General features: G+C 36.9%; 1 protein-coding gene across 1 annotated transcript; it reads right to left on the reverse strand.

Moving 5' to 3' along the window:
* Window positions 1-2563: 2563 nt before the first annotated feature.
* LOC139119948 (uncharacterized) lies at window positions 2564-27416 on the reverse strand. The gene is made up of 16 exons (XM_070683917.1): window positions 27114-27416; window positions 26249-26353; window positions 24098-25384; window positions 23442-23583; window positions 22322-22712; window positions 21631-21774; window positions 20673-20782; window positions 19631-19790; window positions 19410-19493; window positions 18955-19100; window positions 17835-18222; window positions 16984-17161; window positions 12338-12592; window positions 5971-6120; window positions 4230-5584; window positions 2564-3835 (listed from the first exon to the last, which is right to left on the reverse strand). Exons 1-16 carry the CDS (start codon window positions 27304-27306, stop codon window positions 3659-3661), a joined length of 5265 nt encoding a protein of 1754 aa, XP_070540018.1. The 5' UTR covers window positions 27307-27416; the 3' UTR covers window positions 2564-3658.
* Window positions 27417-27508: the final 92 nt, after the last annotated feature.

A 27508-nucleotide genomic window follows, 5' to 3' on the forward strand; every position in this document is an offset into this window, starting at 1 on the left:
TTCAGCTCAAGGAACCAACAGACAAAGTTAACCACAAGGCACGGGATAAGTCTTTCCTTCTTCAGAGTTGTTTTGATCAACAAATAGGTAGCAATGGCCAAAAATTTTACATATGCAAATCCCATCATCATTTGAGCCATTCAGCATTAAGTAATCCCTAAAAACTTGAGGAAATTTGAAAGCTATTGGGCAAGCAATTTGAGAGAAGATGTCGTGACCAAACCTGGAGGAACGTACGTCTAAAAATATTTTTATGCAAATTTTATAGTCACTTGAATAAACCTGAATGAAGTCATCCCTCATAAACTACAACAGACAAGATATCTTAAGTTTTTGTGTGATAAACAATTGGAATGTACAATTTTCTCTAGAATTTCAATATGCTTAATTTTCACTAGTTTTCACAATTAGTCAGGGGATACATGAAGCAGTTCTGAAGTTTTTGCAGTGGACAATTATACATACATGCAGAAATGCATGCAGATGTATGTCATACCAACTGTTCTAAACAGCTCCTCCAGCAATATATTTGTATGGTAAATGGGGCTTTTATTTCCTAAGTTTCTTCACAACAGAAATGATATAATATTCCTCTGACATTCAGCTGCTGTTCTACTACTACTTTTGGAGTACTTAAAGTAAAGAGATTTGGGGATGCCTGCAAGGTATTCGACATGTACCACATCACCTTCACTACCATCACTGATGTTATAGACACTCCTACACAGTGAGTTGAGTTTCTTGATTTTACAACTGTCAATCCAACAATTAATACAAAAGCAAAATAAGATAAAATATGTTAACAAAACAAAAGAAATAACAAAGACTGGTAAAAAAAAAATTCCTTTTATCTCTGCAATGATGGCATATTATGTACTGATGTATCATACAGAAATGATGTCTTTCAGGAGTCATGCCAAAGGCAAAACCAAGTTTGGGCCAAGAAAAATAAAAAGTTTGTTTCTCATTCTAAACATATTGCAAAAATAGGGCCAAAGTCCCTGAAGCTACTATAGACATGGATACAAAATTAAGTATTTCCTGACTGTATGAAATGATCTCACTAAGGTCATCCTAGGGACATGTAAACCAAATATTAAAGCGTCTGACCAGCGGTTTTGAAAAAAACAAGCGACTCAACAGTGTTGACAGAGCTCTGCTGTGTTATGTAGAGAATAACCTTTTGTGACACATGTATTGATGAAGAAGGTGGATATCTTTGATAGCTCATTTCAGGATGGCCTGACCAAAAAGGGAAAAAATTCCGTAAAAAATACAGATTTGCATATTTCATGAGACTATATTAGTCTATAATAGCAAATAAACGAGAGTTAATTACATTCTAATTAAAGTAAACAAGACTTGCTTAAATCAAGATTTACGTCATAAAAAAACAGCGTATCTGTCAGGTTATAAAGAATCTTGAGCAGGTTCTCTTTTAATATCAGTATTTTCATCCTATTAACCAAGCATATTTTAACTTTCCAATTAACATTGTAAGTAAGTTCTGTTGAATAAGTTGAGACAGTACGTACTCAGAGAAAGCACACTGAAGAGACAAATGTTTGTAACTTAAGAAGTTCAAGGTCATCAAAAGCATTATAAGGAATCATGTTACACTTTCATTGCACTGTTTACACAGATTGCATAATTGCTATAAATAGCACGAGGAATCTTACAGCTCAGCTTTACCATAAAAACCCTATCACTTTGACCACTCTTTTAATTGACCACTCTATTTTTTCCTCAAAAAGTAATCTTATTTTATCCTTACCAAGTCAACCATAAATGGAAATTAGAACTTTCTCTATCTCTATTTATTTGACCACCCTATCATGACAAATTATTATGAGCAATTTCTTTTAGATAACATAAATGGTGGTTCAGAATATATCAAAGTTGGGATTCAGGAAAGTTGCCTTTACATGTTTTAATCCTCCAAGATGTTAAGCATTTCACTATGAACTGTCAAAAAAGTTGAACTTTCTAATAATTCTGCACTAAAATTATTTTGGCTTTGATGATCTCCTATTTAATTCAATTATTTAAAAATCATATTAATTATTTTTTTTCTGGGTGCATTGATAGGGTTTATACAGTACAAGAATTACATACAATGTAAGTCAAATTTTGACCAAAAATGACAAAAAAATTCCTTAAAAATACACATTTGCATATTTCATCACAATTTGAACAAATCTAAGTTGGGTTATCCCTAGGGACCTGTATACCAAATAACAAAGCTGTCTGACCAGCGGTTATGAAGAAGAAGATTTTTTACCAAAAACACCTTTTTTGGCATTAATTTGCCTATTTTCAACAATATCAAAAAATTAAAAAAAATTGTTTCTCAAAATCATATTTTTCATCTACACAACAAATATCAATTCAGTAAGTACTGCGGTTCTCAAGATATTTGAGTGGACGGACGCCTCACAAACGGACATACATACATACATACATACATACATACATACATACATACATACAGACTGACGACGGACGCCGGACGGATACCCATCCCAATAGCTTCTATAGACTATAGTCTATAGTAGCTAAAAATGATGGGGTGACAAGGGGTTTTTCTTATCAATTTTTTTTTTATTCTTCAACCTACAAGGACATGCAAAAAAAACCATGAAAACAAAATAGGAATGCACAGAGAGAGAAATATACAGCAGTGTTACTTTACTATTTTGGTATAGCAACAGTTCTGCGGTTTGACTTTTATTGCAGCAATGCAGAGTTTTGACAGCTTAATATAACAGTGACATGTGTGTACAGTTCTGAATGGAATGTTGGTGTCAATTATTTTGTTTACAGTTCTGTTTATACAGCACTGTGTTATGACACTATTGTCGCGTTTTTTTGTGGTTTTTTTATTTCATTTCCTCATGAACAGAAAAACAGGTTTACACAGTGGGTGTGAATTGACGCGTGCGAGGATGAGAAACAAACTTTTCATTTTTCTTGGCCTTACACCTTGTAAAACCAAGGAACTTCATTGCTACATGACCAAATAACATAGCATAATATGCCACATGAATAACACTTACCAGTTACTACTAAAAATAACACTCAGTAATTTCAAGAATGATTACCCTCTTTTGGTACAAAAATGGAGAAGATGAGTGATTATGTTTGTCAACAGATACCTTTGACAATCTCTTTCCCAATGATTTGATACACTAACGATCTGAGACATAATTTTCATGTTTGACTAAACACTCTATTGTCAAAATCTGTGCAGAACTTCAACATTCATAACACTCAGCAAACATATCAGTGTGTGGAACTAGCAAAAATCTTAATCTACTCTTAATGTTTGTGCAACAACACTTATACTTCTGACAAATAACCTTGCACACTTTTACGTTACATGTTCATCGTCATCTTACGAAACTATTCCACAATCAGATAACATGATCTGCATTCTTACTTCATTCCATGAACTGCAATGTCAATCCAAGTCATTATCATGTGAACTACCATACTTTATGGATCAGTCCATGTGAATATACCACATGTCTTCCCCCTTAGACACAATTCGTAAAACATGGTTATAACACGGAAGGTTCTCAAAACCTTTGAAAATACTTATGCAAATTAACTTTCTGCTGTGTAAACTTTCCTACTTATGTGTCTTGCAACAGTTGATCTAGCTTGGACGGAATGGATGACGCTTCGGTTGGAACCATCGTTGAACATACTGATCAACAATTAACTCAGCCTTCCTTCCAACATCTTCAGTGTACTGCAGCTGACCTGAAGAACAGTTATACTCTTCTTCCATGAACGTTCGATGGAGATCCCTTGCTATGATGTGCCAATTGTCCTGAAGAAATATACATATTTCTGTTAATTTCATGGTCAGAGAAACACAAGACACAACAAATTAATCAACAAACAAAAAATTTTGCAGATATTGCTGAACTAAATCTCTGGTAAGATGTTCATGGCACAGGAAAATACAAATGATGGCAAAAGAGCTAGTGTGACTTTAAAGGTTACAGTCACCTGTAATCTAATATGCCCATATATGGTCAAAGGGGCATTCCTTGGTATTCAAAATGCCCATGTGAGGGTGTTGTTTTTAAAAAGCGGCAACCCGCTTAAAATCTGTGATTGGTTAGATTTTCTCTTGCAATGGTAACTGTGGCAAAATTGGAACAGGTGACAGTATACCTTTAAAATGTATATTAACCAAATGGTGAAATGTGATGGCTCACCTCTGGCACATGTCCTTCACGCACATACTCAGCAAGTTTACTAAAGATATCCTGCCGTGACTTATCTCGGAAAACAATGATGTTGAGTCTGGTACTATTGGAGATCTGAGGATCAGAGACATCCATGCTGTTATGCCTGAGACTTATTTCTCTATGATGGCTTGACCATGAACTGAAAGGAGGTAATTTGGCTCTTGGTTCGTATATCCTACGTGCACTTTCTCTGTGTTGGGCAAATCTTGCTTGAGGAGGTGACAGAGGTTTCAGGCGATAATCATGTGCCTGGTCTGAGTTTATGTTGTTCGGTTGCCACTGGTCATGGACATTTGGTGCATTTCTATTGCATGCTGGGTAGTTGGGAGCTGCATTTGGTAGTAGTGATATCCTTCCACAAATATCATACATCTGGCCTTCTTTAGACGTATTGGCATGAACTATTTCCACATTGTTTATTCCATGGTTGTAGTCTCTCACAAATTTCAACTCGGAGGGCCTTGCAATCACTGCATTTTCATTGAGATGGGCACCGTATTCTATGACTGGTTTCTCTTCCTTTAGCAGATGATTTGGAACTTCCCCGTTGACTTGATTTTCTGGTGGTTCCCACTGCTGGCAGCCTGCAGTCAGTTCTTCTTCATCCTTGACAACAAACTGTGGTGGAGGTTGCTTTGACTTCCTAATATCAAACTCCGATGAATCAGAGTTTGCAACGGCTGGCTCTCCATCATCATCATCTGGCTTGATGTACGGTAACTGACAGAAATCTGCTACACTGACTCTCATCCAGTTGTCGACCGACTCCCTCGTTACATAGAGGCAGGGGTCTGAAGGGTTGCATCCTGGCCTCATATTGAGAGGTGGCGATAACTCGTAGTACAGCACATCAACTATTTTCTGCTTTTCTTCTCTGATTCCTCGACTGCCTGCTTGGAGTTCTTGCATTTCTCCCTGATCAGAGATGTTACACAGGACAATGGCGACATCAAAACTTACCGGCTCTGTAGTTGTGTACAGCAGAAACTTACCAAGGTCCTTCAGATACTCCTCTATGATAAAAGTCAGCTCGATTTTAGAGAAGGAGACAACTAGCATCAACTTGTATGGATCTTCATGCATGTGCTGTTTGGGGTAAACGCCTTCCAGACAGGCTTCTAAGAACATCTGGCGAGCCGGTAAAGTTCGCCCTGAGTTGTGAATCCCCAAGATCAATGAGCTGACAGTGTGTCTACTTACGGCAACTTTCTTGGATTTCATGTGTTTGTAGACCTTCAAGGCTGTCTCCAACTCTCCACTCTGCATGGACACATGAACCAGATCATTCAAAAGGCTACTGTACGTCTTTTCATCTAGATACTCTGAAAATGAAACAAAAATTATGTGAATTATTGATTATGAGGTTTATGTAAGGAAACGTTCCGAGAGATAGCAATAGTGATGCTACTAAAAATTCTTCTGAGCAACTTCAAACAGCAAATTCTACAAACAGGCTATCAGTAAAGCCTACCAACTTCAGATCCAGACATCCTACTGAAATCAACTGCAAAAATTTACATAGAAAAGCAGGAAATTTTAAAAACAACTATTGTTGGCCTCTTCTACTTTCTTTGAAACCATATACTACAACTGTTCCATAAACTACATATTTAATACCTAGAGGATGTAAACAGAACTGTCTATTACCTCAGGCTGTCAATCATAATAAATACGGCGATGCATTAGCTCAGAGAACCATCAAACCAACCTTTATTTACTGCTGCTAGGTGCTGTATTACATTCCAAGAACTCATTATGTCTTTCTTCTTCATCATAGCCTTTGCAAGAGTTTGGAATATTTCAGAATATAGTACTTTCTCTGTGTGATCATCTGGGTTTGGCTCTTTCCAACCAGAAGCTTTAGGATTAAAAGCAAAAATACTGCTCAGTATGCATCAAGTAAGGCAAAAAAGTTTGAACGAATGTCAACTCTAGGCCCTGGATAAGCTTGATTTTAAAGGGCAAGTAGATGAACTGTTGATGATTTTTCAGAGTTTTGTTTTCAAGAGTTTCGTTAACGACAGTTTCTTATTCTACTCCCAAAGAGTGTTGAGGTGCACAGCATTCAGCTTAATAACTCCGCTAATGTGTAAACTGCATATTATTGACAAGTGAATTCTGGTTAAGAGAAGAAATCAAAATGTAAACAATAAAAGTGCATCTAACGAACACAATATTTGCCGAGTTGACAAGAGTTGACAAGCTAAACAGTTGGTATTTCAATCATGTTTTGGGGAGTAGAACAAGCACTTACAAATCACATTTGAAACAAATACCGCAATTATATGGTGTCGCTCACATTTTATCAGAACTGGTACTATAGTATACGTATGGGTACCAAAGATCAACCAGAAAAACAAGAATGACAATAGCAAGTAAGGTCTGCAACTTTAGTACTGGAGGTCATCTTTAGGAACATGCATATCAACTTCTATAGCAATGGGACAAGCAGATCCTACATACATAAGAAAATGTCAACAAAAAATTAGCCACAGAAGCTTGACGAAAAGAAAAGGTGGGAGAGTGGGGAAAAAAGAGTAGGAAAAAATATAAAAGGGATCTTTTAAAAAAGTGGGAAAAAATGTACAAGGGATCTGGTAAAAGTAATGCTACCTCATCAATCTTCTATCCCCTACGCAAGTGAGTTAAGGCAGGGGTCCAGCAGGGGTCCAGACCGAATTTCGAGCTGAATTTCATTTCTCAAAAACTACCGGTCATATTTTGATGAAATTTGGTACACATACGTAGTTTTGATAGTTCTTTCAGTTTATGTCACTTAAATTTGCATAAAAGGTGTCACGTGATTTTTATATTGACATTTTCGCGCCAAAATCGCGTATATTATTATCGGCATATTCCAACTTGTAAACCACATTTAAACTATGTTTTTTCGGCATATGATAATAGAATGGGTTCAGTACAATCGATCAACATCCTTTACAAAGAAAAATTCCTGAGTTAATCGCCTCAAATTTGCGCAAAATACGTACGTTTTGTAGGAAAAGTCAATTCTTGGTTGAGTTTCGGTGATTTTTTAAAGAAACGCTACCAAATCATACATGTATAAGATATTGTTGTAAAGATATTTTAAGCCTTAGTTTGGGGATAGCAAAAGTTCAGGAAAAAATTGCGATCTACAAGTTGGAATTTTCGAAAGAAATCTGGTCGCTTTGTGCGCGATCGGGCCATCTCGCAAGCAATCCAAAAGGTCATGACCCCGTCGTCTGTATCTGAAACAATTTGTAATTTTAAGTTGAAAGTGGCTGCACACATCATCCCTCTTGTCTTGTTTGTGCTTATTAAGTGTGTTTTCTGTCTGTATTGGGCAAGATTGTTGGTGTGAAATTAACAAATGGGTTGTTATAGCCATGGTGAGACGTGGAAGTATGTCTCAGACCACCGTGACCTTTTGACCCCCACGTTTCCTACCAGTTCGTTCCTTAGTGGCTTATATAAACATGGAGGTACCAAATGTATCTCCATGACATAAGCGTGCACATCTCTTCCTTAATTTTATATTGTATGTTGTTGATCTCTGCATTCTTCTTGCAGGGAAGCAAGAATACTCATGTTTGGATCGTTTTGTGTCCGACTCTGTTCATTAACCCTTGTCACCTCGTTCCTCATGCCGTGGACTTTGGCCTCAGGATGGCTGATGTATGGATTTCGTTTGTACGCGATGATCGGCCTTTTCTATGTGTTCGAGTTCCACACAGTGCTTATGGGCTATCTTTTGTTGTGAACACTAATGTGTCCTTTGTCACTTCGTTGGCTCGATGATGTTCCAGTTAGGAACTTTGTTTGTGATACGATTTTAGAGATTTTCTGTTGTTATCTCATGTGTGGGCAGTGTTGTTTTATTAATATTCATGAGCCCTAATGCATATTCATGATAACGTTTGACGCCCATGCCTTAAACTACTTGCGTACCCTTCCTGAATATCAAATGTTCCAACCCTTGGTTGACCATGTTTACATAAGACCAGCTGGCAGTATATTTACAACTTTGGGGATGTTTTAATTAATGATATGAGTGCTACTATTCAAATGTAAACAGCACTTCAATCAGTTACAGATAGTGAAATTCCTTCCACTGTGGGGGGGATTATGACATCTGGAATTATCCTGGATCCAAATTTCTCATCAGTTCTTGTGTGTCTTACATGCGAAAGTTGCAAAAATTGGTTCGCAATGAAAAAATTTACCTCAGCTCTGTTTTCAGGATCAAATTTTACTACAAATTGATATTAAACAAGACAAAATTATGTTCACAGCCTTCGAAACTGTCTCACAACAAATCCTTGGTTGGTGTAGGTCATTTAAGGTCACAAAAGAAAATTACCTAAAATATAAATATTTGGGGGTTTCCCAACACTTTGAGCAGAAAATTTATCTAATAACATCCCTCGGGACTTTTGTACCAAATTACAAAGCTATCAGACAAGTACTTTTGAGAACAAGTTTTCTTGACCAAATATGACAACATTGTCTTAAAAAATACAAATTTGTATATTTCAGGACAATTTCCACATATCTAACTATTGTCATCCTGGACATCTGTACACCAAATGTAAAGCTGTCTGTCCAGGGGCTTTTAAATGAAAATATTTTTTACGATTTTTTGACCAAAAATAACAAAAATTGCCCCAAAACAGTAATATTTCCAATTTTGTCGTAATTTCAACAATTAGAAGGGTAACACCCTCGCAAACATTCAATCCAAATTTGAGAGCAATTGGGCTAGTGGTTTCAGAGAAGAAGAAATTTTACTTAAAATGAGGAAAATAACCAAAAATTAAGCAAAATATAAAATTCAAGATATCTTCATGATATTCATCAAACTGATTTGGATCAACCTTAGTAACCTGTATACCAAATATCAAAGCTATCAGATAAGTTATTCTTGAATAAAAAAAATTTTGACAAAAAATTCGGAAAATTGCCCCAAAATTACAAATACAAAAATTCAATTCAATTTGTGTACACTTGACTGATGTCATCCTGAGGAACATGTATACCAACTTTCAGAGCAATCAGATGAGTGGTTTCAGAGTTAAACATTTTTTGACTAAAAACTGAAAAAATAGTGACAATGTCACTGGTCGCTCCCATATAGTTATCAAAACAAGCTAAAATCAAGCTAAAAGATTTTTTATCACAAATAGAAACAATTCCCCAATAAAATAAAATTATACAAATTTCACCAGAATTTGATCAAATCTACTGACGTCACCCGTAAAAACCTCTACACTAAGTTTCAACTCAATGGGATGTGTGTTTCAGAGTTAAAAAAATTTTTGATCAAAAATGAAAAAAATAGCCAAAAAATGCAAATGTGCAAATTTCACCACGATTTGCCCAGATTTGAGAAAGGTCATCCTATGCACTTCCATACCAAGTTTCAAACCAATCAGACTTGTGGTTTCAGAGAAGAAGATTTTTTGACCAAAAATGGGAGAAAATTACAAAAAAATTCATGAAAAATAGCAAGTCCAAGATGCTGACCCAAGATGTGCACAATCATTTCAGGTCAGCCCAAAGTACTTACATGCTAATTTTTCATCTAATCTGTCAGTGGCTATTGAGATTTTCAATAAAATGTAAACTTGTAAACATATATACATATGGCTATGGGAGCTAACAAACGACCCAATGGTCGACAGAGCTCTGCTGTGTTATGAAGAGAGCAACGTTTTGTGACATATGTATTGATGAAGAAGGTTGAGATCTTTGATAGCTCATTTCAGGATGGCCTGACCTAAAATGGCAAAATTAGCTGCAAAAATACAAAATTGATGATTTCATCATAATTATGTATAAAAATGTATACCAAATATCAAAGCTATCACATGAGTAACTTTTGAGAAACAAATATTTTGACCAAAAACGGCAAAAACTGACCCAAAAATACAAAAATTGAAGATTTCATCAAATTTCACTATATCACACTAAGAGAACCCCCAGGAACCTGTATACCAAATATCAAAGGCATCAGACAAGTAGTTTTGAGAAACACATTTTTTGACCAAAAATGGCAAAAATTGCACCAAAAATACAAAATTGCAGATTTCATCATATATTCTGTATATCATATTTAGTTTATCTGTAGGAACCTGTATACCAAATATCAAAGCTGTCAGACGAGCGGTTTTGATGAAATAAATTTTTGACCAAAAATGACAAAAAAATTCCTTAAAAATACAGATTTGCTTATTTCATCACAATTTGAACAAATCCAAGTTGGGCTATCCCTAGGGACCTGTATACCAAATATCAAAGCTGTCAGACGAGCGGTTTTGATGAAATAAATTTTTGACCAAAAATGACAAAAAAATTCCTTAAAATACAGATTTGCTTATTTCATCACAATTGAACAAATCCAAGTTGGGCTATCCCTAGGGACCTGTATACCAAATATCAAAGCTGTCAGACAAGCGGTTTTGATGAAATAAATTTTTGACCAAAAATGACAAAAAAATTCCTTAAAAATACAGATTTGCATATTTCATCACAATTTGAACAAATCCAGGTTGGGTTATCCCTAGGGACCTGTATACCAAATATCAAAGCTGTCTGACCAGCGGTTATGAAGAAGGAGATTTGTTACCAAAAACGCCTTTTTTGGCACTAATTTGCATATTTTTGGCAATGACAACTTCATTTGAACAAAATCTCATCTACAGCCCATCATCCATGTACACACCAAATATCAAGATGAAATGTGCAGCGGTTTTGGAGTTTTTGATGTTGACGGACAGACATACAGACATACAGACATACAGACATACAGACATTTTCCTAGCCTATAAGAATAGCTTCCATTGCCATATATACATATGGCTATGGGAGCTAAAAATTACCTGAAAAATAGAAACATGCAAATTTCATCCTAAATTTTACACATCTGCTTTAGAATACCTAAAGGAACCTGCACAACAAGTTTCAACCCTATCTGACCAACGGTTACAGAGTTTTAGCAATTTGCAGGGTTTTTCCTTTTTTCCCCTCATTTGCATATTTTTGGCACTGACATGTTCATTTGACCAAATTGACATCTCCACCCCTGGGTGCACCTGTACACCAAATACTAAGACAGTAGGTTCTGCCGTTTAGCTGTTTTTGATGTGGACGGCCATACATACATACGTACATACATACATACATACATACAGACATGCAAATGGCATGCAAATGAACTGATTCAGCTTATACGATTACCTCACATTGGTATACCAAATGTGAGCTAAAAACAGTGAGAAAAGTCATTCAAAGTGACAGTAGCTGATTTAAGACATTCCTCAGATTCAACAGATGGACACAGATGGACACATAAAAGTACGGATTTTCACCACTTGAACAAACTAATCATATTTCATTACAACTTGTTAAAATCATTTCAATGGAACAATTTTCTGCTTCACAAACAGTACAATCACTCTTCTATATTAAGAGGAGTACATCTTAACTGTTCACGGCAAACTAGTGCAATAACTGAAATAACAAAATCAGGAAATTATGTATCGAGAATGAGTCTTGAAACATTTTTTCTGTTGAATTTTGATCAAATCCGGTCAAACAAAATAACTTTTGATATCTAAGTACAAAGATGTCCATTGTTCTATGGTAGAAACTAGAATGCACCTTGGGGAAAGATAGTCAGACTTAAGTTTTTACAATTCCTTTCTGGTCTACCACTTGTGTGGGCTCACTTAAAGCTTTTGGAGTAAGTAAAGTTTTGACCATTTCATTTTGTGAAAATTGAGAATTTTTATTTTGTTCTCATAGAATTAACAATTTTCGATTTTAAACACGAAGAATATTATGTTAATTGTTTCTCTATCACCAAATTTGCATAGTGACCCCTGATTTTTATTCTTGATTTGTAAAGGGTTGGACGTTTTGTTGAGTAAAGTTTTAGCTTAAAGTTTACATGCAAGTCTTTCAATTTTGAGGTGCATGCTTGCTAACTTAAGCAAAATACATAAAGATCACCGGCGAACGGGGCTTTAAAATGAGTTGCAGAGCAAGACCTTACCAAAACAAGTACATGGACAGGATGGCATGTTCATACACACCTTTGATGATCTCTAATGCATTGTCTGCAAGTTCAAGTTCAAGGCATATCTTCATACTCTTAAGCACTATCGTACAGTTTGGTTGAATGGCTGATCCATCTTGTCCGACAGCAAACGTTGCATAGTATATGTTATTATTGTGTAACACATGGAGCACTTTCAATCCCTGTGTCCAGAGCTTGTTTTGGTAACACGTGTCCTGAAGACCTACACCTAGATATGCAACCACTTCCTTGTCTTCTGTTGCTAACTCTTCTGTGAATAGAAATCACCATAAAAATTACACCGGCATTGAAACATAAGGTAACAAGTCATCCCTGATGACAAGGTCCCCGCTGGATTATGGTATTTGAATTACGGTGATTGAATTACATGCTTGGTAGCTGTATTACAGGGGAGAGGGGTGAATTTGTTAAATGTTGGGAAATCACACGATAGTGTGTGTGTGTGTGGGGGGGGGGGGGGGGGGTAATGTTTGTATACTTGGGACAGTAAAGTTATGGCTGTTGGTATTTTCCATGGCAAGATCAATAGTTGTATCATACTGGCCATATTGGAACACATCAAACCATAAACTCCAGCAGTCATATTGGATCACACTGCACCACTAATTGACATGCACACTACAATACAATGTCTGCCAGCCAAGTTTGAATGAAATCTGTTCAGGGATAGGTGAGGCATGATTCAATAAGTCATTGACAATGACAAAGTCCCCCCTGTAATTGGGACTTTGTCTCTGGAAGTGACTAAAAATGGAAGTCGATAAGATGCGCATGAAAAAAGGAATGTGGGTACAAAAGCCCTGTCTGTGACTGATGCCCATACTGGATTGGATTGTAAACAAGTAGACATCAGTAACAGTATAAGTGGCATCGGGTTATGTCCTTTAACCAAATTGGACAGAAGTAGGTATGTCATGCCCTGGCTTTTTAAATGTCAAAATTCAACTAATATGGAAGAAGGAGGACTAAAAACATGAAAAAATCGCAACAAAAATGGCCGCTGACCGGCCATATTGTATTGTATCATGTAATAAATTCACATGCTTATATATGCCATCATACTTTATCTGTGTATCAACATTGAACAAAATCGAATCAGGGATAGTTGAGTTATGGTTCAAAAACATGACAATTTCATATTGAATTGTATTGCAAAATAAGTTGACATGCATATGTATGCCACAATACTTTATCCTTGCACACAGTTTGAAAAAAATTGGCCCAGGGGTGTGACAGAAAAACGGCTGCTGACAGACGGACAGACGGGACCAAATCTGTAAGTCTCCGCCGGACTGCATCAGTGGGGACTAACAAGGAGTGGCTGAATCTGCAAACACCAGTGTTTCAAAAGGACAATCTGATACTGTTTTGACTAAGTCAGTCATACAAACTGAATAAGGAATGATTCATTATGATAATATATGTGCAAGTAGGTGTTCCCTTCAGAGAAAGATATGAAAAAAAATACTGCCATTTAATTTCAGTTGAATGTATGAAAATACTACGAATATTTTGGAGACATTACATTAATTTTCACTTTTTACAACACACAGAAAGCTTTGCAATCAGAACATCCTGACACGGATAGTAGAGTAGCCATTTATTAGTTTATGAGAGTTTCTGAAAGGAGCCTATGAAATTTGCATAAAAGTTCGTGTTCTAGAGCCTCGTTTTCGTCACGCTGACCGCCACTGCAGTGAGGGATAAAATGCAGCGAAAGGGCGGGCTTTAAATATCGACGTGCAGCAAAACGTACAATAGCTAGAACTATAATTTTTGCTTTCAGTTGTAGCATACATACTAATGATCTGTTTTCCTAGGGTTAACTCACAAAAGTTGAGAAGATTTTATTTAAATCGCTACAAAGTGGGTGGCGAGGTCGACCCGCCAAATGCGGAAGTAAACTTCACCTTTTCGTAAAACAGCTCGATAATGACCTTAGAGGTCTTAAGCCAAGCCGAAAATTTCAGAAAATATTCATTTAACTATTATCAACATTTGGTGAAATTTTCATGACCGTGCGACCATGGACATGTATTTGCGGCAGTGTTGAATGTTGGCATGCAGTTACCATATCGCTGTACACGTAGATCTCGAGGGTCTATGAGTATACGAACACCCATCACGCTACGTACACTCCACGCTGTTTACTGCGACCAAACCACTGTCGTTCACACGGCGCGGGCGTTACACGATTAATCTTTCATTTTTTTCAAAGTTTACTCCTATAATCGGGTCACTGATGTAATATATAAATAAAGTATATAATTAATGTCACATTATGACCATCAATACTTTAAAAAAAACCAAATTTTTTGCTAGGGCCTACATGAGTTATAAAATGTGCCATGTCTAATTCGAGCACGCACCGTTGCCGGCAATGCTAGCAGGGACGGCCGCAGCGCGCAGCTGTTCACCGGCTATCATTCTAGCCGCATCTATTGTATATTCACGTACTCGTGTGCGGGATACAGGGTAGCCGTATTTATCCATGGAGATTTTTTGCGGCCGATGTTATTTCCTACAGTTTTTGTATGATTGCTAGCTACTAGAATGCGAAAACGGAAAAAATCACTCATAAACGAAACAGCACTGCTAGTCAGTACGACGGGTGTCTTCCACTATACTAAGTGTACGGCCGCATACAGTGATAAACGTAGCCCTTCTGTCGCGGTGTCACCGTAGTGTTTTTTTTTTTCCATTTGCGCTGTCCACGACTTTACCGAGAAGTCAGCCAGGCAGATTGTGTTGGCCAGTGAGGTAACACAAGCTTGCAGTCTGGCTTCCTCGTCACAATCATTTAAAACATAAATAGAACCGAAAAAATCTGCTAAGTTAGCCGGTTAGGACCGAGAAAGAGCTGAGAGAGTCTACGTGTACACCTCACGCTGAGCTGTACGCTGGTCGCCATGTTAGATTTAACACATGAACGGCGCTGCATAGTCAACTTCAACGAGACGTGTTTCAAAAACGGAGGCTTAAGCCACTGAGATTTTTTCAGATCGTATGGACCTACTCAAGATACGTCTCCTCCCTACTTCTCATGGAAATTTGACTTTGGATATGCTTTTGCGGCAGTGTTTAGTGAACGGCATTTTCGGTCGCTCGAAAACCATGAAAATTAGGCTAACGCAAAAACGAATCGATAAAACCCCACAAAAATTCATCGGCGAAAACTAACTAAGAGTACAATTCAGCCGCTAACTTGAAACAGGACGGATGCTAAACGAAGGCTGAGATATCTGCGGATAAAATTCTGGCGAAAATGCCATAACCGTCACTCACTGGCTAGAGGGCGCTGTTCGAATTTGAACTAAATCCCTAATTATGCATGCAAATGAAGTACCCTCCTTTCAGACTGATTAGTTTATGAGATAGTACTAACTGTTTGATCATCCATCTGTTTTGCTCATTTGCATATCAGGCATTCTATCAACTTCATTCAAACAAACTAATACATTAGGCCGTCCAAAAAATTGTTTCTGGTCCTTGACATTCAGCAAAAGTGATACGGCAATGCAGTTTTCATTTTTTTTTCTTTCCTTTTTTCATTCCTAACAATGCTGGTGTGGCACTATTGATGCAACAGTTATTGTCTTTTATCACTGGCTGCATAATACTTCTGTCTTCTTTTTAGCATTTTTCAACATGCAAACAGGGATATCAAGGATAGCTGTACTGATGAGTATGTAACCCACCTTAAAAAAGCCATGACACACAGGTTCTGAAATGATACGCCTGGTGACCAGGAACGATCTTTTTTAAGCCTTGCAGACATATTTATCACACAGTGACTACAGTCTGAGTGAAGAACTTTGACTCATAATTTTTCAGCTCACTTGTGTATTGAACAGAAATTTAGAGTTTCAAATTCCTGAGGCCAGCAATTTTATATAAGGTTGCAATTTTTTACAGTTTTTTCACATGTAGTTGCCTAGTCATAGATCCAACTTTTATTGGAACATACAGCTCAACGCCAACTAAGAAAATTTCCACCAACTATCCGAGTAATAGAAGTAGCACTTTAGAAAGTAGAATTTTTGACCATTTATTTTGCTCATTTGCATAATAGTCATCTTTCAACTTGGTTTGCAAACAGATTTGCATCAAAATAGGAATACACCTATCAAATTTCACAGCCCTAGGGCTAGTAGTTTTTGAGTTTTTAAATTTTGACCATTTTTCACATTAATGAAAATGTTAAAGTCAAAGAGCAAGCACTTTTTGACTGAGATTTTTTTCAAATTTGTAGGATAACTTTTGCTAATTTGCATATTAGTTATGAGATCAACTTTGTTTGAACAAATCAAAATCTGAATCATACTTGGAAGATTTCCACTGATTTCAAAGTCCTGGATCAAGTAGTTTCTCAGCTAAAAACTTTTCTGAGTCTGAGCCATTAACTACGTCTTTTAGTGTTCATTGTAACAATGACAGTCGCCTACACACAGTTGCAGTTTTGTTGTTCTTGTGTGCATAATTTTCAGAACTGTAATCTAAATTTTTGGACAAATATTTATATTTGCATATTAACAAGGAAATGAAATTATTTGCAAAGAGTACCATTGGCAAAAAATGAAATATAAAAGACAAACACAAAGACTTCTCTCAAACAATAAATAATCAAAGATCTCATCATACCTGTTTTCAATTCTTGTTTAGCAATGGTCATGAATTCTTCAAAAGAGTCTCCGGCCAGATGAGGATAAAGAGTCAACACTTTCAAGATTTCATTTTTGACATCCAAGTCTATGACTTCTGGGCAGTTGGACCTCATTTCAACATATGCTGTCGACAGCTCTTTCAAACTGGTGACACTCTATACAAATGACAACATGCAGAATTAGTGATTTCTTCACAAAACTCACCTTCCATAAGTAATTACGGATATTACTGCCACAGTTTGTCAACCCCCTCATACGAATCTCTTTGCAGTTAAAAAATGTACAAATTCAAGCAAGGTTTAATTGCCAGGCTAGAATTTATGTCCATCCACCAGGTAAACTGACAATTGAATGATTCGGCAAGTAACTAAAATGTGGACTTGGCCAGTGAAAACAGCAGCTGGGCTAGTGATCTTTCTCAGCTACCACAGCTAGCCTGCTGGCTACTGGACATGAAAATTTGCTAAGCCTTGCTTCCTGTCACAACTCGTAAGGAGATAAATTTACCCACATCTTTTGAAAAAAAAACAAGGTAGCATGAAACATTGGACAATGCTAATGTTCTACTCTACCAATGCAATGAATTTTCAAACCATTTTTACCACTGAACAATTGTGCTTATCAAGAAAAGTTAGCTTTTCATGTGCATTTGTTGATATTTTATGCAAATGGCACAACAGTTATGAAGTGGATGATTTTTCACTAAAGTTTTTATATAGCTCACTAATGCTACACTGTATGCATCTTTCTATTAAATTAGTTACAGACAGATTTTGAAAAAGTTCATCTCTAATGGCTATAAAAGTGTCTATATTTCATTTTCTATACCTGTATCTTCTTGATATAGTGCTGTTTCTCTGGTGAGGAAACATGATTTTGAGACCGTCTTGGGTTTTTCTCACTTTCATTACTACAACGTGACATATCAAGACTCTGATAGCCATCCATGGACACGACTTGTTTGGTTGTATACTGACTGGTATAAGATGAGCCGGTTGAATTTTTGCTGTTTTTGGTTGTGTTGATATTCTGGTTGCAATCTAACAAGGGTATATTCATGCATGCATCAAGCTTTCTTTGGTTTTGCAGCATCCTTGTTCCTAGGTCAATCATGGTCTTCTGAGGTCCTAAGTCAGTACCTTGTTTTGGCTGTGCAAGTGCAAGATTTGGTTCAATTGCATTCATCTTTTTGACACGATCTGTCTTTTTACCTTCTCTGCAAAACAAGAATTTAAAGTTCATTTTCAGTGAAATAGTTCAAGCATCGACATTGTACCATCTGATAAAACACATACATAGTACCAACTATCTGATAAAACACATACATAGTACCAACTATCTCATAAAACACATACATAGTACCAACTATTTGATAAAACACATACATAGTACCAACTATCTGATAAAACACATACAACAATTCTTCAAGATTGTCTTTTTTGAGTAAAATACATAATACGCATTACTGAAAACCCATATGTAAGTAGCTACACTAATTTGATCTAGCAAATTAGCCCTACAATTGACACTAGTTCATGAACGACAACTTGCATTTTGGTGAATTATTAGAAGTTAATTCTAGGTGTCCTACGAGTGAATTTATCTGGCTGTATTTACAAAGTGTATCGGTTAAATTGTGGCACAATGATAGTCAACATATTCAACCATGAGTTGACTGCAACTGCAATTCAGCATTTGTACCACTCATGAAAATTCACTGATAGATGACAATGTTGACCTAAATTGAAACTCAACAGCCACAGATTCACTACTCTAACATCTGCACAACCACTACCTAGCAACTAACACACCTACAACATGTTTCCCAAATTAAAACTTTACAATTCAAGGATTTTCATAGACTTTCCATGAGCATGCAGACCATGCATATTGCTCCCTGTAGATTTAAAAGAACATTCTCACTACTACTTGCATCATAAATATTTACCTATCTGGTCGTGAATCTCTAGGATAGTATTCAAAGAACAAAGCTTTGGCAGCATTGTATGCATTTATATCACCTCCCCACATTTTCAGCGCACGCAGAGCTTTCATAAATGGTTCTTTGCCCGGCACAAGATCTTTTCTTCCACACTGCAAATAGATGGTGTGACAATAACTCAACATATCAAATATAAAACATTATAAACATTATAATACAAATGAAGAACATGTAGCATACATTTTCTTTCAATTAAAGGTATGCTCTGACACTTTGCTCATTTTCTTAGCTTCAGCTGGACTTGGTAATTTTGAGATGTACACAAAGTTACAATATCGTGTGAGAAGAAATTTGGTTGTATCAATGATCACTCAATTATCACTCAATATTTTTGAAGAAGAAAGATGTCAGTACCACTTTATTTCCAAATGCTGAAATTAGGATTACTATAGCATACTTACAGAGTCTATGAGGTTGCATATAGCACCATAGTTGGCATCTTTGCTGTGCTTCACAATCAGTTCAGATAGAGTGTTATCATTTGGCTGTGAAGTCAACAAAATTTGTGGTTACTTTTCTCTTCCATGATTTGCAAACTACGTGGATCACTTCAGAAAATTCCAGAAAAATCACCACAAAAAGTCAAAATGTCAAAGTGACAGTGGTTGACTGGGTAACTTACTTTGACTTCTGCCTCTATAAGCATGAGCACTACATCATGCAATTCTGTCCACATTTTCTCCATAATCAGTCTTTCAGTGATGTCATCAATAACAGACAATACAGCTGGTTCCCTGACAACATTTGCGTTGATGATTAGTGGATACAAACAACTTAATGCTCTGGCAAAGAAAAAGTAGAAAGAGATGTTCCTGTCAGCTCCCTTTGTAAAATGTTATAAACTTGAAGGTATACAGTCACCTGTAATCTAAATATGCCCATATATGGTCAAAGGGGGTATACTGTCACCTGTTCCAATTTTGCCACAGTTACCATGGAAAGAGAAAATCTAACAAATCACAGATTTTAAGCAGATGGCCGCTTTTTAAAAACAACGCCCTCACATGAGCATTTTGAATATCAAGGAACATATTTAGATTACAGGTAACTGTATATCATACATCAGTTTAGCTTTCAAAGGCTTTCAAATGACATCTTACAGTCCATCGATTTAACAAGGCAGATTTGGTAAGTGAAAACATATCGATTACATGACATTCTGTTTTTTCAGTGATGACTGGACCAAAATCTGTATACAGACGGACAGACGAACACAAACACATGAACAGACATTGTGGCAACATATGGACACCATTTGGGCCTCAAGCCCATGGTGTCCAAAAATGCAAATTTTGGATAGCAAGCAAGAAGATGTTTTGATCAGTCATCTCTTCTTGATCAACATTTTGAATGGAGAATTTCTTTACTTATTCAGAAATCCTACAAGATCAAGTCCCATTAACAGGTTTCTCAAAAACTCAAAAGAAAACTTTAAAGAAAACACAGTGTTAAGGTGAACAAGACAAAAACAAGCAAAGAGCAACAAAACAAAGAAAAACATTTCCACAACAAAAATTCCACCTACAGTGATGATCTTGTGGTCAACTGAATGATTTCAAAAACCTGCATTCTCCATTCAAATAAACTGTTTCTTATCAATGACATATTAAAAACTTTTATTCCTTCTGAAAAATTTGCCCCTTTTTGACTTGAGTTCAACTAACCTTTTGATCATCTTGTGTCGGCACAATACTTTGATGATAGTAAGAAAGTTTTCCATCGATGGTACGGTACCTGAGGAATTTTGAATCTGCTCAAATACAGCCATAGCAACCTAGCAGCCAAAGAGGATTATTAGTATTAGTATGGGTGACATGCATTTTTATGACATTTTGAAGCATTTTCTCATACTTGTCCACATCACAATATCTTTTGTAAAATCTTAGTAAAATGACTTTTATTACTGTGGTATTTCATCTGTGCAAAGAATTAAGAGAAATGTTTAGGCAGAATATGAGATACTTTGTCTCAAGGAGGGCTTTTGTTTACCACTGCCTTTTGCTTCATACAAAACCTCACGGTCATTGAACAGGATGATTGTTTCAAACAAAGAAAATGCCCCATCACTTGAATAAAAATACACAAATTAGAATTAAATAGTCATTGGCATTTGTAACACACCTCATCCAAACTATCTATTGCGATTCATCAACTAACAGTCACATGGTGTGCGTCATTTTGGCACTGATACATGCAGACAGCCAGTTACCGAACTGTCAACCAATTATTAAACAGTTTGGGAAACTATTAACCAGTTACCAATTTGGACAGCTGTTACCCCGGTAAATCTGAAAATGCAGTATAGGCATGCGCACATTCTAGAAAATGTAAAGAAAGATGGCAGTGTCAAATGTGACTTAGATGAGTGATAGCAGAACGATGTCTCGATTTTTCAGTGAGAAAATTTGATAGGTGTTGCAATCTCTCAGGCCTGAAAGTCACCCTAAAACACTCCTTTTCCACTGGCCTATGGCCCCATGTGACAGACTGTTTCGAGATAATTCTTAGACATTCTGGCAAATGAACGTATGCTAGGCTGCTACCCTCATCACCACTTAATATGGGAATACTATTCTACAGAAACTGATACAATGTCGATAAATTGAAGAGAATTCTGCTCACCTCAGGAACACTACGATTGTTAGACTCCTCACAACTCTTCAGAATCCTGGACAGCACAGTGATGTCAGAGTTAAGATAGCTTGGGGTCTGCAATATCACATTCCAAGCATCACATGGCCTTTTTTCACTCAAGTGACGATTCACCTTCAGTGTAATGTGAAAGGAATAAGTTGTGTTTTTAGGTGCTGTAAAGTCTGAACGTTATAAAGCAAAAAGAACATGCAAAGGTCCTCTCCTATATTTATATCTGACGGAGTTTTGCTTCAATGAGTGAGTTAATGAGTTATGAGTAATTGAGTGAATGAATGAGTGATTGACAATAACTGAATGCACCAGTGTAAACAAGTTCGTGACTGACATACTAATGTATTTCATCAGACTGGTGCCTTTTGATAACTCCTCTGTACTTTGCACCTTGAATTTTCAAGTAGAGATCATGAAATTGAAGTTTGCAAACGTGTCAATATCTGTGTGTCAAACACAAATCATTCAAAAGTATCTGTATAGATACACTTGACATTGAAATCTCAAGAAACAACAGCAATTATTTAAATAGATCTGCATGGGATAAAGACATACTGGGCATTATTGGTAAGACTTCAAATGATTATGATCAAAACCCTCGGAGATCCAGCAATAATAAGGAGAAAAAATTTCTTAGTTAATGCTGTAATGGGTCTACGGCACTTACCTGACGTAGAGATGCTAGACATGGTGCTTTTAGACCATCTTCGAGTGTTGTCTTGCCAAACGCTTGACATGTGACAGTTGACAAACTCGCCTTCTTGACAGCCTGAAATTGTTCTTGAAATGCATACCTTTGGTTTGTTTTCTGTTGGCCTCTCATGATCTCAGGATTGGCGTTCTGGGGTTTTGACTTGAAATTTAATGTGACAACACGTGGCATTGTGTTTTCACTGGCTACCTGTGGGCTCCTTGTGGCTTGTTCATTATCGCTGATTTTCATCCTTTTCCTGTCAGTTTTGTTGCATTCATTTTTGACATCTTGAAGGCTGCGTTTCTGTGATATGGATTCTGGCTTACCTTTCATTCTCTGCTGATTTCCAGGAGTTTTACACATTCTTGAAATGAAAATAAATGAGTCACAGAACAGCTCATTCTGGTTATAGGTTAAGTAAACTGAAATCAGAATAATGCATGACATATAAAAGAGCTGGCCTATGTGCACACAGAATTACAGTTTTCTTGCATAACTATATCTACAGTTGGTCTCACTTTGCACTGTAACCATGCTTGTTTGTGAAACTGTTGACGGTTGCTTTTCTAGATATTTAACAAATTATCAAGAAGGTATCTGCAAAGACGATTGTCCAGTAAGTTTGACAAATTCCTGTGAGATTTGCATACTGATAGATGGCACAAGCCCGTTATAATGAAGTGCTCACTCGTACTGAAACATCTGACATCACTTTCTATAATTGGCTGTTTCACAACCATGGTCAGATTTTTACTATAGATGTGGTCATGTTTCACATAGTTTGTGAATTGTCTTTTAAATTTGAATGTGTTACATATAATATGAGTGTACTATTATGGTGACAATTGGATGAGATTTGAAAGCCACAATGGCTGCCTTCATTTTGATCAGATCATGTGTGCATGGTATTTAGCTCATTCCTTACAGCAAGTTAATTACCAATTTATGTCCCACTACCAGAAGATGCTATGAACTATCTAAGACATCTGCTTCACTACCCCATCACTGACATATAGAGCAACCCTACTTCACTAAATGGAATTGCTGGACCTCTGGATACTGGGACAAAAGATTAAGGAAAAAGCCCACTCACTTTGTCTTTGGAGCACGGAAATTATTTGATGGTCCTGGATCTCCAAGCAGATCATCATAGTTTGCAGGTGCAAACAGTGATAATGTATCTTCCTCTACATAGAATGAACTGGTGTTGGTATGTCCACTGTCAGATCTTTCCTCTGAGTGAAGGGAAGCGATAAATTTGATTCATTATTCGTCATTAATCAACAATTGCTATGGTTCACTTTTTCATTCTGACAGTTTGTTGAAGCTTCTATAAATTAAACAAAAGTCAAAATTCAGAATTGTCAGAACCATGATTCTCAAGTTTTCAAGAAAAACATTTTCAATGAAAGGATTTTCCTTTTTTCAAATAGGTATACGATCATTTGAGTAAAACATTAGTAATATGTTATTGAGATAATGGTAATGCCACGAGTAGAATTAAGTGAAAGTACCCTAGGTAGGTACAAGTTACAACAAGGCAACAGATCAAAGTTACACATCAGATTATCCTGATCAAATGAAATACTCTGCATTGAATCATATCTTCTTCGTAAAAAGGATGCTTACCACAATGACTTGATTGGCTAACACTGAGAAAATGCTACTGGAAGTTCAATGTCAATAATGAAATTGTAAGTATACTCTTCACAATTTCTTTTCCGGATGAAATTAGAAACATTAACTCACCTTCACTGTTGGAACCACTATCTGATACACAAAACAGGACATCATCATCACCGCTGTCACAGATTTCATTTCCTTCCGAGGAACCATTGCCTTTGAAAGCCATTGATAAATCAAAGTTTTCCTCTGACTTAGGTTCTTCCTTAATCTTCACATACCGTGTTGGCTCTAAAGCTCCCTGGGTAGGGCTACCTGATTTTGAAAAATCAGCATCGTTGTTTCCTTGATGTGGTGTAACTTCATCTTTCTCTCCCTGTCGGCCTACTTTCTCATGTGGAGTCAGAGAGTTTTGTATATTCCAATCATGATAATCTCTTGTGTCAGGTGTGACTGGTGACTTAAAAGTTGGGGATGATTTTTTGCTCATTTCAGGATTTGAAGTTCGGACACTAGTTTTTTTTGGACTTTTGAGAAGAATATTTGAATCAAAATCATGTGACTCAAATGAAGGGAAGAGAGATTTCTGCAAAAGTTGAAGAGGACTGCTTGCCTGAGGTGGGATACTATATCCATCTTGTTCATCATAGTCACTTTGTTGCAAAACTGTCTTCTTGGCAGCAGGACTTCCAGAAATATCCAGGTTGAAGGATGTTATGAGACGGCTTTGGACCTTGGTGTCTTCTTCATTCTTAAGTTTTGTGAAAGGTACAATTCTTGCTTTGTTGACTGTCTGCACTGGTACACGATCTGCATTTATGCGTCTTGAGAACCGTTTCACCCCGGGCTTCAAAGAGATCTGGTTTTTCATCGTTGTTTTGTTAACTGATGTATCAGTACCTGCCTGTGGCTTGTTTTGGTTATGTGAGATACACATCTGCTGACTGCTGTCTTTGACTGACAGTGGAGATACCATGCCTGGTGTAACAGCGATGTTGGTTGTGTGGGAAGCTGCACTGCTGCTGTTCATGTTCACTGCACCAGTTCCAGGAAAAGTTGATGGTGTTGAAGATGTGTCACTGTCAAGGCAACTTCCTTGGGTGGGAAACTTGATGATGCGGGTTGGCAACGGTGGTACTTTGAAGTTACCACTGACATTTTTTAAGGAACCCTTCCCCTTGATGTCTGGTTTTGCTGGTTGTGTGACTGTGGTGTTCACATTACCTTTGGAACCTCCCTTGGTTGAAATAGATCTGCGACCATTGTTGCAACTAACTGAGATCTCAGGTTCACCGGCAAGTTTCCCAGGCCAGGTAATGTCAGCTGATTCACCACTGTTCTTACTGGAGAGGTTATTCGTGCCACTGGTAAGGTGAGCATGCTTGTCTTTGAAACTATTCCACAGTTCATTTTCTGGTAATTGGAAACATGGAATTCTGAGTCGGTTGAAATAGCACACAGTCATGGGAAACAAGTTCTGGAACTCACCATGAGTAACTTGTGTATATCATAGTGAAGAAAATTGCGTGTCACTGTTTTTGCCAGGGTTGGGAAACATATGGTTAATGATTTGGGAACCCCAGTAGCATTTTTGCTGTTCCCTAATCTGATTGCACTGATACACTTCAGGGAACCAAGCAATAGATGCATGTTTTCCCCACTGAACACAAACACCGAATGTGAATCACAACAACGTATTCATGACCTTTGCAATTGATTGTATAAACACCATTATCTTTCTGATTGGCTTTGACATCAACTTTCAGCATTCCCATTTGAACAATTTCATTTTATTGATTCCATATCACGGTATATCACACCTTAGTATCTCACTCCCTGAATATGCAAATTAACAATTAGTATGCAAAACATAACCAGTAGATATTTAGTCTTGATGAAGCATGGTCAGGATAAATACACCAACAAGGATCATAAAGGATTGACACAGTGATGTACCGTAGCTCAAAGTGGTAAAGTCTATAAACATTCTGAATATTCCTTGGTCACTTTTGTCGGAGGTTTCCTTTAAAACATTGATAAATTATATTTTGAGAAAGTAGAAATGTTAGAGGTTCCCTAACCATTTGCTCATACTCCAAATCCTTGGCAAAATGTACATATATCTATACCATAAACATCATTTAGGGTAAGCAATTAATTTGTTGGACATTTAAAAATATTTTGCATTATTAACCCTATCTGGATCATTTCAAAATTCAAACTGCCTAACATCATATAACATAAACTAATTCAAACAAAAAAATAAAAGTTCCTCACCTGGCTTACTCGTAATAACATGTTTTTCATGCGATGACGATTTGTTTGCTTGTTTCTCTCTTCTTATTTCATCCAAAGTTTTTATCTTAATATGAGACAGATCATCTGCAAGATTGAGGAGACAAAACTGATTGTGTAACTTTTAAGAATTAAACTCTTCAATTTAAATGCTGTCCCTGCGATGTGGTGACTTTGCCAATTTTCAAGCTATGATTTGGACAGTTTTCTGTGCTGTCATGATGAACATGAATAATCTAGCAAGTCATACACCCTGATGAAAAATTAAAGTTTGACTGAAATTTACTTTTCTTGAGAATGCAGGGTGAAATTCGGGCGAAAGATTAAAGTTGATCAGTTTGCGGGAAATTGTTATCTATTTTTAGTCTCCAAACATACAAGGTACTTCATCATGCACAGCAAACTGCCCCTTGTAACAATGTTAAAAGGATAACTGTAGTATTTGAAATGGGCACACAATAAATTAAATTTCAGATCTGCAGCGCCCTACACCATCACTATTTTGAGAACACGCCATCATTGCAATTGTGGGCCTTGTAAACATGGTCGACATTATGATTGAACCGCAAGAAAAATATAACAAGAACCGGACTGCATTTATCCGCAGCACAAAAACTTGCAAGAGCGCTGATTGGCACGGCTCGGCGCGATCGCGGAAAATTTTTGTCTAATTTGCATACACACGTGCCACCCACGTACGCACGCCCACTATTCCCATGTTTTTACAAATCAACAGACAACGCAACGGTGGCGGTACTTTCCCAGAATATTGCATGATTTACTTTACAAATTGTAGAAGTCTCACACCTTCTTCAGTCAAAAAAAAAAAAAAGAACCGAGAAATTACCTTTCTGATCTGAGCTCTCCCTTCGAGACTTTAGTCCGTAATATTTCGGATTTCTATAGTGATATTTATCATAATCATTTTGGCATGACATTGACCAAGAACTTTGAGCAATGGAGTAATTTCCCTGTAGCTGAACAACACCTCTTCTGTTATGAATAACAGTCCTCAAATCTCCCTTCGACTCCGTGCTCATGTTTCTTCTGGTGTTTTCACCACGCCCAGCTGTAGAATTCCACACACAAGTTGGTACGAAATCGAAATTTGCAACAAAAAAGTGGACAACAACTTTTATCAAATCTCGATCTCGCGTGATCACGTTTTTGTACCAACCAACAAGACTAAGGCGCCCTCCTCAATCAAGGTAGGGAATTCTGCCGTTTATATTCTCCCTTTCA

Source organism: Ptychodera flava, chromosome 20 (assembly GCF_041260155.1).
Source record: "Ptychodera flava strain L36383 chromosome 20, AS_Pfla_20210202, whole genome shotgun sequence".
Classification (NCBI taxonomy): Eukaryota; Metazoa; Hemichordata; class Enteropneusta; family Ptychoderidae; genus Ptychodera; species Ptychodera flava.